This window comes from Orbicella faveolata, unplaced genomic scaffold, assembly GCF_042242905.1.
Source record: "Orbicella faveolata isolate gen_17 unplaced genomic scaffold, um_ofav_v1 contig_24, whole genome shotgun sequence".
Lineage (NCBI taxonomy): Eukaryota > Metazoa > Cnidaria > Anthozoa > Scleractinia > Merulinidae > Orbicella > Orbicella faveolata.
The window spans coordinates 19691623-19707137 of record NW_028301552.1 but is presented as its reverse complement, the minus strand read 5'-3'; the positions used below and the strand labels follow the sequence as shown (position 1 = coordinate 19707137).

Here is a 15515-nt window from a genome sequence, read left to right as displayed (position 1 = left end):
TTTTTGCAGGAATCTGTAGACCATCCTTCTGCGATTCAACCACCAGAAGCTTAATTCATTTGAAGGTTTCGCACATGGTGAAAATTAATTATATTCACGAAGTACTTTTAAGTGAATGAAATACATGTCTTCGAAATTTAATTATTTTGCACCCAAAAAGACAACGCAACATTCCCTAAAATCAAACCAGTACACATTTAAGCATTGCACAAAAATATTTGAGTGTTTTAAAGACGGAAGAATGATGTGGTTTTGCATGCGAGGCTCTCAAACTTGTTTAATAAAATGGTGCGTCAAATGACGATTTTAACGGAATTTGGTAATTTGCATATTTCTTTGAAATAAAAGGATATTTTGCCAAAAAAAACTATCCAGTAGTTTTTGTCATGCCCTAGCCTATCTACCATGAAAATATAAGCGGAATCGAATTTTCGACCCTTGCCGAGTTATTTCCCATTTTTATGGACAGGGACTCTTAACACCAATTGCAAAAATGCAGAGGAGGGGGGGGGGGGAGTGGGGGAGGGTTAGCGATAAATAATAGTAATAAAAAATAGTTAAATAAATGAAACATACGGCAAGAAGTTCTCTACATTTTATGCTAGGTAAGCTCTACAAGCCGTCTCCATTAGGAAACCAGACCAAAACAAAAATCACAGGTTACATGGATGAAGGGGTTGAAATCTGCGGACACGTTTTTGGAACATCACGGAGTCATATATATATTTACCTATCAGTGGAACTGTTAAAGAGATCTCGCTGGGTCCCTGGCCCCTGTCTGCCTGTTGCTGAGTAACCCATGACGGTTTGTTAATCCCTGAGTAACCAGCAAGAGCATAAGATACTCGGTAGCCTGTCAAGATGGGATCAGTAGCGCCTAGTCTCTTGAGAGCATCAAATGCTGCATGCCCGTATCTTGAACCTTCATCTTGAACGGCGACCAAAACGATTTTGCTGCAGTAAGGACAAAATTGTATGAATATTAACAGATAATAAGACAAAAACGTCTTAAACTATTACTTATTTACATTAACGAGGACCATACTTGTTCCGAACTAAGGTACATAAGAAGCACTCCTAGCATAAGGGAACTGAGGGGTTTCGGCTTCATAATCATAATTATGGATTCATACTGCGATGAACAGCAGCTTGTGTGAATAGGCCAGTTTGCACAAAATGTACCCCTAAGCATAGTTAGTAGACTATGCTCTAGGCTTCGCATTCTCTATGTTCCCCGCACACCGTTTTCACGTGGATATATTATTCATCTTGTTGCTTTGGGAATTCGTTACTGGCTTTTATTTGTTTTGAATAGCCTTGAATAGGAATGTTTTGACTGCACTTCAAGATGGCGGATCAAGTAACATTTTGAGAGGATCCATCAGTGCTCCCCCAAGTACGGACATGGGAGACTATAAGAATTAACTGCCATGACACGAAAAGATAACATACAACGATAGCAACACCAAATCACTTCCACCCCTAACCCAGCCTCCGCCAACCTGTGTAAACTGAAATATACACCATGTTGTGGGCTAAAACGGAGGTTTGTTATCACAGAAAGACAGCGAAAGAGTTAACAAAGTGGATGAAATTTCATGCCTGCGGCCAATCACCCGATAGAAGCGCAACAGACCTACCTATTGAAAAATAACTTAAGTGTCACAAATTGATACTTACTATCCAAGTATGCCATTAAGGTAATCCCTCAAGCGGTTACCAGCGGAGCCATCCCCATGAGTATCGAAATACCTTGCCTCAAGCACGGCCCCTAAATTGAAATAAATCACTGAGTACTCGCAGTGTTATTGCTTCATTTTGGTTTTTTTCTTTGATACTTTCTTTGGTTATCGCTGTAGACGTAACTAGATGTTTTATGGCTGTAGCTATGGTTTTGTTTTGTTTTGTTTTGTTTTTTCGCGTTTAAAAAGTAATATATTTTCCCACTAAATCGAATGCTATTTGCCATGGTTACATAAAGTTCTTTATTTTTGGCTTGCTGCAGAGAGCTTACGGGCAGGAGAACAACTCATTTATAGTAACTACCGATGCGATTGTCCCTATGACAAACACTTCTCACAGGTTAGGCTGCTGCATTCATTCAGAGTTCCCAGATTGTCAGTGGTACTTCAGATTACTCTAATATAGTAATAAGAATACACTGTACACTTCGTTGTTACATTACCTGTTGCAGCGTCCACAACAGCAACGTTATGCCCCCTCCCGTGGGGAGAGTGATCATGTCCATTCACCTTGATGTAAGCGGTACCACCTCTGTTTGCTATACCCGGATCATCAAAAGCTTCGCTTCGGATGTGAATATCCAAGACGAGACCTGTAGGGAAACAAATGTTTAAAAAATGTTCCCGGTTAATTATCACTGAATGTGATAGGCCATTACCAGTGGTATATTACATTGTTTTGCCGGTCCTACTTGTAATAATGTAAAAATAAAAATAAAAATAAAATAAAAATTATAATAGTAATAATAATAATAATAATAATAATAATAATAATAATAACGATGATAATGATAATGACAATGACAATGACAATGATAATGATAATGATAATGATAATGATAATGATAACGATAACGAATATCTATACAGGTGAAATTTCATTTCAAGGTGCTGGCGTCAGCCTGAGCGCGGAAAATTTACAATTCAACAACTTCCAAATGTTTGATGTTTTTACTTTGTGTTTCACAAAATGCAGAGTAAGAAAGTACAAGCAAAACCAAACTAAGAGAAAAACAGAGAAACAAGCCCAACAGGAAAACGAAAAACCGTCTCTGTGTGGCTGTCGAGTGCTTCGTTTGATGTTATCGAGCCGGTAGTGTGTACTGCACACGCGCTGATAGGGTAACTACTGATAGATATCGCGGGCACTTTCGGTTTCTTTATTGCTAAATGAAATGCGGTTTTTCATCAAATCCAGCTTTTTTCGACGAGTTACGATTTAAGCCAACGTTGGAAACATTCTCTAAACTTCTGTAGAATCATAGCTCTTTCAGAAAATTACGAATTTTTCAATATCGAAAAATCCCACGTTAAAGCCCTGGGCTTATATAACTTCATAAGGAGTTTGGGTGGGCTTATAAACGTAGGGGCGTACATCCAGGGGGAATATAAGCGGAATAAAAAAAAAGTTTCGAAACGACGAGGTGAAACGTATCCGAGAAACGAATTTTAAAGCTAACACACCATTACATTTAGGGCTATTATCTTATTACCCTATTAGCTTATAACTTTCGATTAAAAATTTTGATGTTTGTAAAGAAACGCAAAAGGAACGCACGTACACATTAGATGGGCTTATATCCGGGGGACTTATATCTGGGGGACTTATATCCGGGGGACTTATATCCGGGGGACTGATATCCGGGGGACTGATATCCGGGGGACTTATATCTGGAATAATATCTTTGTTAGCAAATAGAATGGCTTATAACCGGGGAGACTTTAACGTGGGATTTTACGGCATTTTGATATTCTCTCAAAATCTGATCTTTTAGAAATGAAACAAAAGCTATGCATAGCATAATAAAGATTAAAGTTAAAAGATCAAATCGCGGAAAAAATCCGAATGAAGTAATATGCTTGGGGGCCTCTACATGTTTTCAGAATTAGTCACATGACCATGGGCGTGGCCTGATGATGTCATTACTGGTGTTACTGATCATCAAAAAGTTTAAACTCATGAAATAACTCTGAAATAACTTATAATGACAAGGTTATATGAGATTAAATCTTCCTTAGCAACGTCTCAAAAAGATCAGTTACTGGGCCCTTAATACGGCCAACGGCAACATTCTAAAATCCCAACCTGGATAATCCTTTATGTTTTCAGCCCGTTCATACGGGGTAAAATGTTATGTTCCTCTTTCCAATGTTCATATTATATGAGCTAATTGAAGTTGCAATTTTTTAACATTATACCTGCTTTCCCGATGCTTATTAAAGAAGAATTGTTTAGAAGTGTAATTATGATATATCTATGAAAACGTCACTCAATTTAGACCAGTCATGAAATTTCACCTGTTTATGAAAGACAGTTGTTTTTGCTCAGGGATGGGGTTTCTTTGTTTCGTTTTCTCTTGTTCTAAGGGGAATATGTGATTACTATAACTGATTAATGCCTAAACACATCAAAATTATTTCAAATGAAGGGAGCTAATTACGTTCCATAGCGTCCGAATGCAATCGCCATGTATGTGAAACTGCCTACCACAAAGGTCAAAAAATTCTACAAAGAAATGTTTGGCCTCTTCACAAGTGGTAATTAGCACTTCCCAGTAAAGCAATTCTAATTGTGACTATTGTTTAGGATGTGATTATTTGCATTGCGCACAAATTCGAACTGTGGGTGGGCGAATTAAGACCTTGGCGGTGTTAACGCAAACCCTTGATCACGAGATATTTCAATATCTATTTTCAAATGACAAGTAGGCCAATACACATGAACTGAGTCATACATGCGAACTGCGAGTGGAAAAATTAAAAATGAACGTAGGCTCTACAGGCTTCGTTGGAAGACACAGAGTATGAAGAGTATTCATTGCTTGCTTCAGCTCTGTGAAACAACTTGACCCTAGATCTGATACTAAGTCCACTCATAAAAAGGATTTAATTTGATTTTTTTTTCTTTGCTCTAATGTTTACTACCAATAATTTTTTTCATGTTTTAATCGTCTGGACATCGGGCGTGTCATGAATTTTAGAATTCGCTCGAAACATATCTCACTATAATGATCTGACTCTCGTCTTTTTCGCATTATAATGAAATCGGGCATATATGCTGTAGTCATCTAAATACCGAGGAAAAAATAGAAGTTCTGTCTGTCATAACAGTTTAGCAATATGCCCTTGACGTGAGCTGTATCTTTAACCTCAAGTTACAACTAAATATCTAAAGATATACAGGGAATAATGCTAAACTCCTTACAAAACAAAAGTAAAAACGGGAATAATGCTAAACTCCTTGCGAAACAAAAGTAAAAACGGGTACGGTATTCTTTTTAACAAATGCTGTCTCGTGATGGCCGCAGGAAGTTCATAGGTAGATCTGTTTCTGCATTGAACAATTTTACAGACTTCTAGATCAGAGCACAGTTTATTCCAGTTATCTTTTTTAGCAAACGCTGACAATTTTTGCAACAATGCCTGAACGGCAGGTATTGACAATGATTTATGGGACAAATTTGAAAGAGAAAGCTTTTTTGCACCTGTTTGCAAATCACCCGTTTGTTCATCAGTAAAATACCTCTCATTTTACATTATGCAAAACGAAAGCACTATTCTTCGACGGTTTTTTTTACTCTGAAGGAAAAAAATAGTTATTAAAATGTAAAGGATCGAAACCTTCTTACGAAAGTTCACAATGGCAACAAAAGTTCATCTTCAGTGATGTTCAACACGTTGCAAAATTGAAAAACAAAACACCCTGCGAATTATATCGTTACTTCAAACCTTCGCGGGTGTCCTCCAGAAAATTCGTACGCGCGCTGATTTTATGGAAACCTCCTACAAACTATATATCAATAGAAATGTTATAAAATGTTGAATTCGATAAAATTATATCCTTTTTTGCCGACTGCTTTCCAAAGGCGGCAGAAGCCGTTAACACCAAAACGACCGACTGCAATTCCGGCGAATTAATCGGGTATCAAATGCGATCGTTGGTGCAAAATAACTATACAGTGTTAATCACAAAGCATCAATCTCTCAAAGCGTGTCAGCATTTTCTTTCATTTCTATTGGTTATCTTTTTACAGATCTGTCGAGTTCCACTATCGAAAAATTCGCGTAACGTGTAGCGTTAGAGACCGCAACGAGAAAAGTATTTGAAATAAAAGAATTCGCAGACAGCTGTTTGTTCCGTATCTATCAATGAATGTTCTGGCCAAATTTCGAGGAAAACCGTCGATTCGACATACCCTGTTAATTCATTTAAAGAGGAGGGATTCTCTCGAAAAATGAGTGCAAGTTTTCAACTTCTAGAGATTTATAAACATGTCACGCCCTCTCAGAGGGATATGTCAACTCAAAATGCCACCAGCCAATGAAATAACAGAACCCCTAGCGTTCACACCGTGAGGAAAGTTGACCTTCGCGGTAAAGCGATAGTGTTACAGTCACGTTTTAGGCGCATACTTTTTAGGCCGGTGGCCAACAATAAAGGGCAAAACGGAGAAAAGCGATGTGCAACAAAACAAAACGAAACTGAGGAGCAATTGCCGAAGCGTGATGACAAAAAGGCACTCTTGACGGACATGAAATCTCAAATTGAAAGTATTTGATATAGGATCTCTGTATTAAGCCGTTTGCCGCGAAATGGTCGCTGAGGAGTCCATGCCTTTTGGGGATTATGACAGCTTGACGGTTTATTAACTTAAAAAAGCTATTTTTCCCAATAACTCGCGCGCGTTTTAATATTTTATTTTCATTTTTTGGAAAATGTTACCTTGAATAATGAACTTTAATTTGATTGGAAAAAAGAAAATTTGGAAAAAAGTAGCCCCGCGAAGGTTTGGAGCAAGCTTAAGATATCAATTGATAATTTTCTCAAGGGTTAAGCTATGCAGAATTCGTTTAAAAAAGTGCATCAGTTAACAGACTTCGTGTTTTTAAAGAATCAATATTCAAACTTTAAGCTCGCCATAAACGTGACAGCTGAAGACACATTAATTGCTTGAAAACATCTTTTGTACAATTTCAGCCAAACAAAATTCGACGATTTCTCACGGACACAAAAATATTTTCCAAGCACTTCATCCGGTTCATTTAACTGGCTGCCTGGCTCTGCTAGCCCCTATGGTTATTCCAGGCAGCCAGCACTCTAATTTTTACCATTGATATTTTTCGTAAATTTTGTATTATAGTGTGAGAGAGTACAAATAAAGATTGTTGTTGTTGTTGCTGTTGTTGTTGTTGTTGTTGTTGTTGTTGTTGTTGTTCATAATGTCGAAGACGTCAACGCACTAAAGTTACAGGCAAAACCTAATCAAGTGTCACATCAATGGCGTAATAATTATTGCACAACATCAGAAGTCTGTCAAATCATATAACTTTTCAGTTCTTATTAAACTCGTTGATACGCGAAGGGTAGAAACGTGTTTGTTGCGGGGACTCCAATATGCAAATGTTTCACTCACTTACTAACCCACTCACTCACTCAGGTGCAGACACTGTTCGTAATTAGTCGGCCCGAACGAGAGCGCCCGAGCCCGACGCCATGTTGGAATAGTAACCGAGCCCGACGCATTATTGGAATAGTAACCGTCCAGTCAGCGCGAGCCTCGCTATCGTGTTTGCGCGGTTACCATTCAAAGCGTGCATCGTGCCAGCTCGAATTGATGATTTTGTAGCTTTTACACGACCATTAATGTTAGGTGTTGCGCTAAACTGAAGTGGAGTTGACTTCGAATGTTCGAATTAGTACTATTGCCAACTTGAAGGCTGAATTTCATGAGCATTTGACTCGTCCAGGCGTTAAAATGACCAGGAGATGAGCATTTGTTTGCCGGAAAGTGACCTGTCTCATGTTAATGTGGTAAGCTTTGATGAGAATGTGTCTTATGCGACGACCTTAATGAACTTATGAGCGAAACGAACACTTTTCAATGAACGAAACCAGGACTAACATCTGGCACCATTATATAATATTGTAACTTCATTTTTATAATTTAGTAACATCTAAACCTGAGGCTAGCCGAAATATTGTTTAACATATACGACCTTGTGTCAGCCTTGCAGTAGTCATTGACTAGCTTATTATCGTTTTACTTTTCAAGTTTGGTTGATTAGATCTCCTGTGAGATCCAACTTTCAATCAAGCTGGACCTTCATTCACAACTTTGCAGTTTATAGTACTTACGTTTTGTCATGTTGAGTAGTCCACGTTCAACCGACATCGAGTTAAGTTTAGATTAACGTTGTGCTCTCTACACTTGTCTTGTTTATTTTAGTATATTGATCTGAACTCTGGATGGGATGTGAAATGCACATAAACTTGGAAACAAATTCCCAAATACTTGATTTTGATAAGCTTAAACGATTTTTACCCTGTCTTGTGTTTACACTTTTGCGTCCTGATTGAAAAGATAACAAGGGAAAGAAACCCCCTGTGAGTTCGTAGGAGCACATGTTTATGCGTGGACAGACTTTTTGGACCAAAATGCTTGCAGAAGAGGCTACTTATTTTGATGTATTTTACGTGCAATATATACAGAGACAAGCAGTTCCACATTGGAAAAGAAGTGCTGTCTCATAAGAAACCTTACCTATAGCGTTGAGTGAAATGCAATGGAAAAGGTCTGTAAGCTCGTACGACTTGAATACATGCAAATCTTCCCAGCAGGCAGACAAACATCAACATCAAGGTCTGGGTGAGTGTGGGTGTGTGTGTTGCGGGGGGGGGGGGGGGGGGGGGTTAGTTTATTAATTTTTTTGGCAGGAGTATCCTGTGTGACCCAAGACCCCTTAGCCTTTACCATTCCATTTTCAGCTGCAATTTTGCCTCCCTGGCTATTCTGTAATATGTGTGCAACGAAAGCCAACGAAAAAAGCCTACGCTTTCTGAGATAAGTGCGACCTTGCGTGGTACGAACCCCGCTTGTTTTAACAGCCTTTAAAAATACACCAATAATTGCAAGTTCGTCAATATATTTCATCTCTAGATTACTTCAGTAATCCACGAGTTTGACCATAGGTCTCCCTTGATTTTTTCTTCAGTGCCTTTCAGTACAGATTTTTTATCAGTGACCACCCTCCTCAGAGCCGATTAGACTGAGGAAAAAGCTTAAGCCACACAGCTGCTTCGGCAAACATTGACAATGTTTTAAAGACTGTTCAAGGCCAACTAAAAAGATCGTCCAAGACTTTTCAATGAACTAGCACATTCCGAGATGTTTTAAGACAAAAGTCTAAAATTAAAGAGTTTTTCCAAGCTGTTAACTATAAAATGTGTTATGTCAAGGATTCCAACAACATTAGCAATCCTATTTTAGTTTAAAGAACTTTGATCCAAAATAACTTCTCCAAAATGGGAATGTCATAGATAATACATACATGTATGAACTTTTGTACATCAAAGATTAAGTAGTTTGTACGGGGCCAAAGAATATCAAAATAAACACAGACCAAACTAAGCGAATACTTACCGGCAGTCATCACCAAAGCTGTCGACCACAGAGTTCCGCAGAGAACTAAACACACCTGTCAGGATGAAAAAAACTCGCGTTCTTCAATTTAAACGTATCAAGGTTGCTCAGATCAAATATTAAGTTTCAGGAGACTCACCAGCGTTCGTGGAGAAATCATTGTTCAATCAAAGGCCAAAGAGGCCTTAAAAAGATGCACAAGTCATCAAGGCCTTTCGTGTTTGATGAACTGTTGTTTCTCTCGCTCCAGATACAAAAACAAGTGATCCAAGGGGGATGGTATTATATTGTTAAGGTACTTAGTATCCTGTTGAGAAGTTTGTTTGGATTTCGTTTGTAAATTCATTTAAAATACACCTGCGATTACAAGGTTTCAGGCATTCAGGTGTAGTCACGAAATCAAACGCTAACTCTCTCTAGGCTCGGTGTCTCTCCGTCTGGCGGTTTTCAGGCTCTCGCATTTATCTCGTTTATTTCGCTGTTATCAGCACAGAGAACCCGGCTTGCAGAAGGCTGAACCATTGTACAGCAGAATCAGTTTGATGTATCGGAATTCTCCTTTTATCATGCTGTAAGAGTCGGCCAAATGAGTCACTATTCTTGAACGCAGACTTAACCAGGACGCCAATTACATCAAGAAGCCATGAATCCTTTGTTTTCTTTCTTTTCTTGATGTATTATGGACCACAATGGAGCCAACTAAACTTGGCATCAATTCTCTAATTTTACTCAGCACTTTGTGCCTCAGTTCGGCAACGCCCCGAAGATGACTCGCTGCAATCCGAACACATTTTATTGTATAAATAAGATCTGTTTTTTTCAACCGTTGTATTGCAAGAACAAAACCAAAGCAATTATAATAGTCAGTCACAACAAATGGGCTAGGCACAATAAATCAGTGAGAACAAGAAACAAACTGAATGCGTGCGTACGTCGGCAAACACACGGAAAAACAAGCAAGACCAAATTGCAAAACACCTTATAAACGTCGCAATAATCATAAAAGTAACATAGTAAATGGTTTAAATCCAGGACTATCAGTAGTTCGTATAATGTGATCGTCCGGACGATGACACTATACGAACTAATCATGGAAGTGTTTGTTTTAACATTCAATCCAAATTGGGCACTGATTTCTAAAGGGGAAAATAAATTAAGGACGGTGCCTACTAAATACAAAGGTTTTTGTGCCAGGTTAGGACCTTGCGGAAAAAGTAGATCTTTGCCAGGTCTATCGGAATCCACAAAGAAAAAATAGGGTAGCCACGCATTTTTCCCGAGATAATTAGCCTTGAATCTCAAAAAAATGCTGACATCAGCATTTTTCTGAAAAAAGAAGGAGAGGATATTTCTTCACAGCTTTCTTAAGAATTCGCCTTTACATACAGAAAAGCAAACACATTTATAAAGATCGGAAAACTACATGGTAAATGGTAACATAAAAACCATTTTTGGTATGTTTTTAATAACAAAATCGTTGCAACAGCACTTTTAGCGTCTCTGACAGCCTTCCTCTGTTTCAGCTAAAATACAGTCTAAATATCTTTTGCTCACAACCAGAAACTAATCACGTGCTGAATAGGCTTGCCACTTCCACTTCATAACATAAAATATAGGGGTAACCACGCGTTTTTTAAAGTTACTGATCCTTTTTTAAACTTTTTACGGTGCCCGTTACATTTTTTCCTGTCACCTCCCCAGTAAGTAAAACATTTGCGTATCTCACACTTGTTTTGCGCGCGCACTGCGCCATCGGCAGGTACATGTTTACAGTTGGATTTCAGTATAATTTTCGACAGATAACAGCTAGTTTTTCAGCTGGAAGACGTCAACAGATAGTGGTTAGCGATATGCTGCTGTTCTGGTGTTCCTGGTTTAAGTACAGGTTCATTAAACTTGATTTGATCACAGTAGGAAAATTTTGCTTTCAATTTAGTCGTGTACTTGGTAACGTAGTTGATTGCGTCATGTCAACCCAGCACGCGGCGTGGCGCTGAAACCATGACTTCCGTGATGCGCAGAACGTGTGCGCACAAACAAAAGTAGGCACCGTCATTAAAAGAGGCAATTTTAACTGGTTTCTTGTTATCTCTGTTACGTAGCTATGCTATTCTTTCAATATTGTAGTTAATTTAAGATCATTCGGGGTAATGGAAGCCAGCCGCTTAAGAGGGGTCAGCCGCTGAATAGAGTTCCGCAGGAATTAGCATAAAGTTTCGTAGAAACGCCAGTTTATTTAAATGCAAACATGCTTGAAGGCTTGAGACTGCTGTTGCACATAATAGAGACTATCACTGTTTTCCTAATGCACTTGTCGCAAAAATACTGTCCTTTAAAACGTGAACGTGTCTCGAACGTGCGATTGAGTGTTTTCACGAGTGGTCACTTTTCATTTCGGACTCCTATCTGTCATAGCCTTTTCCAAACAAAGCGAAACTACGTGTATTAAACTCTTATCGGGACTACCAAAAGGTGGCAATGGCCGCTTAATAGAGTTGGCTTGTTAAATGGGGGTGTTATTAACAGTATTTTGCAGACAAAAATTTCGGGACTGATAACTAGCCGCGTAATAAGGGGTGGGCGCTTAATACATTGTAGTTCGACTGTAGTCTGAATTTTGGACAGTTTCGGCGCATTTCTGGAATAAAAAATGACTTGCCCATGCAGTGAACAATTCAATATTCCAAAAACCATAAAAAATAAATTTGGCTCTAGAAATGATTAAGGTGCTAAAGCCTCACTATTAAGACGAGCTGTTTTTCCGAGAATTAATCAATCTTCCGTACTTTCTATGTTCAACATGGAGGAAAACACTTATCAGTGCAGCTTTTGTAGATTGTTACTGAACAGCGGATTTATCGCTGTTACTAGCACATTCATGTGCAGTTGCCACAGGTACGAAGCTGCTTCGCAAGCATAAGTGTATCTTTTGGCTGTCAAAAACGGTTTATTCCCCGCTATTCTCTATTTACGTATTTTGATTTTGAGTGTTTCTTCTGTCATTCGAAAGTGGCGTTTGAAATCTTCCAGGAATAACTAACTAATAACCGTTATATGGGTTACATTTCTTCGCATAAAACATGCGTACAACTCGCGGCACTAAATCCGACAAATCTGACCAACAGTGGTAGTACGCCACCACCCGCCATCTTAAATTAGAGTGTGAACTCTTTTTGCGAGGGAAATTGAACGAGATCGTCCGGACGCGTCGCGATCCATTCGCCCCCAAGAAATTTTCGAGCCTCAGCCCGGAAATTTTGGCTGAATGAGTCGCGCCCTTACCAAATCATAACTGCTTCCTTGTTTCTGTTGTACTGAAAATAATAATACTTACACCTCACTGGTATTTAATAACACTTATATTTACCTCCAACTAAACTAGAAATGGTCTTTTAAGTCATGTATTCTTAATCGCATCAATACAATAAAAGAAAATTTCAATTTCTTGTACTTGTTCTTCTCAGTTCATGGTGCCTCCTCGCACTACCGAATGTGAGAATTGCACTAACGGACAAGATCTTCAATTCTAAATTTTTCTGGCTACGTTAAAGCGTGTTTCACACAACAAGTCATACAATAACATTTTGCGAAAACTAAGGGTTTTTTTGTAGAAATGGGACTTGCTAGTCTGTACACAATTCCGTTGCCTCTACAGCCAGCTGTTTAGATCATCAGATTTCAAACTGATTTCGGAGGGCAAAGTGAGGTTATTTCTCTCCTCGTCTGTTTCTTCCATTTCCACAATTGTATATAGTGCCATACAACACGAAGGATTTAACTCATCCTCCATTACGTCTCTTTCAGAGCTGCTTGTAGAGGATACTTCAACAGAGCTCAAGGTTTCCTCCAAGTCCCAGATGACATTGCTGTTCTCAGTTTGCTTTTCGCAATGGTCTGGTTCCGGTTTCTTTATCTTGGGCTTTTTCAAACAAGCAAAAGCTTCTGTTGGGGTGCTTTCAGCCATTATGGACATTCTACGGCTGATCTCATCAAGACGATTCTCCACGTAAGCGCAGTCGTCTTCAAAGGATATGTTTTCACAGTAGAGTTTCGAGTTCTTCCCTTTTTTCCTGCAATATATGTTTGAAATGCCTTGGGTCAAATAGAGAGTCATAAAATTGGCCAAGTCGAGCTCGTCTGTCACAGTATCTACATTGTCCTTGACTTCACCCAGAGCATAGTTTAAAATTGCTATGAATAGATTCAGGAAGAAGACAGTCATGGAACAAATGTAAAGGCTTGAAAACAAGAAAGCTAAAAGAGGGTCAACTTTAGCCATTTGAAAATTGGGCACCGCCTTGCCGAGTAGAAACTCAAACTGGGAGACACAAACTCGAAGAAAGCTGGAATATGACTCTACGAGAGCCCCGAATGCCACCATTCCTGACATGGCAAAAGAGCAAAATATAACAACGAACACTACTGAGAAAGAAGCCAAATATTTTGCAGCTAACCGAACAGTTATAGAGAGGAATATTATCTGCCTGCTGAAGCGCAGAAGGGTCAAAAACTTGAGTGTCGCCAGGAAGATCACAACCGAGAGAACGGTGGTCTCAGTGTCTACCAAGCTCAAAGCTTTGTGGAAGCTTACATTTGCATAAAGATTCTTGTTTAGTTCCCTTACGGAATCGCTGGTTGTCTTCTCTTTGACAATATGCAAGACTGCAGCTGTCACAGATGTAATAATAAGGACAAGGGCTATCCAGTTCCAAACATTTTTAAAATACGATCCTTTTTGACGACACATTTTAACAAGCTCATTGACAAAGTAAGGTATCATCATGACAATAACAAGGAGGCGACAAAACAGGATAAGCTGAACCAAACCCGTTTCTGAACCATGTAAGTCCAGCATTTCTATTCTTACATTACTGTAAACACCACCAGCAGGCAGGAACTCAAAGAAATAGTTTGCTATCACCAGGATATTCATGTTGCTATTAAAAATACTGAATTCCACAATTAGGGCTCGAGTTCGCCGATCCATCCAGTTGTTTTTACTTAAGTCTTCCATGACCCCCCTTGCTGCCTGCAGATCGTACCCAAGATCGGCCACATAACCACCACCTCCATATGCTGCTCGAGGACTTGACCTTGGTAAGTTACCCATGTCATCAGATGACTGGTACCGCCAGGGCTTTGGACATAACTTGTCGAACAAGGACGGGGAAGCATCATATGGGACTTGTTTCCATTTTGGAAGATACATCGGTGTCTTGTCCTCACAACTTACGGAGTAGTACGGGTAGCACTCCTCGGTCACGTTGTACCTTTGCACAAGTCTCTTGGGACAGGAGGCTGTAGGTTAAAAGACAACAACTGGAAATTATCTAACTTGTAACTACAATGACTAGTCTGGGAATGGCCAAATAATCAAATTAGTCCGAAATCAAAAAGTTAAAAAATGCAAAACATACAGAAGTAACTATAAAATCTTTCCAGCGTTCGCATCAGTTCAGTATACTGCTACCAGTATGAACTTCAGGGACAAAAGTTTAAGCAGTAAGAATACGGAAAATATAAAATCGTTTCAAGGTGTGCGGTTGTTCTAAAGTTATCAATATATAGAGACAGCCATGCAAATGTCTGTAAACTGAAACTCAAAAAAGCAAGAAAAGATAAACTTCGATTTTCAACTCATTTCACTCTTACATGTATTTAACACAACTGGTGTCTGACAATTTATGGCCTCGTTATATTTGTCATGTATTTTTTGCATGGTTTATGCTAGTATTGAAATTATGTAAAAGAAAAACATCACTTAAAACGATATTTACCTTGTCGTATTCTCAACTGCCTGATTCGTGGCATGCCAATCAAAATGGAAACTTTGTCACTAATGTACGCTGTGTTGTTTTGGTCGTCACCGTTGTACCAGTTTGTCGTATAGATACCAGGAACGAAAATGTTGGTCATCCAAGTCCAGAATCCTAGGGAGTCTCCAACCTGAAAATATGTAAAAACGAAAGTTGGATGAAATTGAAAATAGGCAGCCATCACTGACTGTGCACTTATGGGTACAAAACCTTGAACATCAATGAAAAGAATCTTAAGGAATCTACAATTATAATGATAATTGAAAGAGATGTGAAAGGGGACTTGACACCATCAATAAAGTCACTTTTGTAAGATGCAAAATCAAAACATCAAAGAGATAACGATTGAACGATTGAAAGATAGCAATTAATAACTTTGGAGTGGGGAAGATTGAGATGGTCTGTATTCAGTAAGTACGAAACATTTAGGCATCCATTGGCATAGGTAAAGTCTGCATACGAGCCAAGTGGCCCATCAGGCCGGAGCTTATCCCGGTTTCTGTAGCATGAAGCGACTAGAAGTATTTCTACTCCCC

The 15515-nt window shown here is 38.9% G+C and overlaps 2 protein-coding genes across 2 annotated transcripts; both read right to left on the bottom strand.

The window, feature by feature from the left end:
• Positions 1–525: 525 nt before the first annotated feature.
• LOC149110797 (uncharacterized) lies at positions 526–2408 on the bottom strand (the record flags this gene model as incomplete). Its single annotated transcript, XM_089292331.1, has 3 exons — positions 526–954; positions 1681–1771; positions 2186–2408. Coding segments are annotated over 3 exons (615 nt in total), but the record flags the coding sequence as incomplete, so codon positions are not given.
• A 10096-nt stretch (positions 2409–12504) lies between these two features.
• LOC149110796 (polycystin-2-like) lies at positions 12505–15103 on the bottom strand. Its single transcript, XM_089291161.1, has 2 exons — positions 14941–15103; positions 12505–14461 (listed from the first exon to the last, which is right to left on the bottom strand). Exons 1-2 carry the CDS (start codon positions 15077–15079, stop codon positions 12813–12815), a joined length of 1788 nt encoding a protein of 595 aa, XP_089147287.1. The 5' UTR covers positions 15080–15103; the 3' UTR covers positions 12505–12812.
• Between the last annotated feature and the right edge of the window lie 412 nt (positions 15104–15515).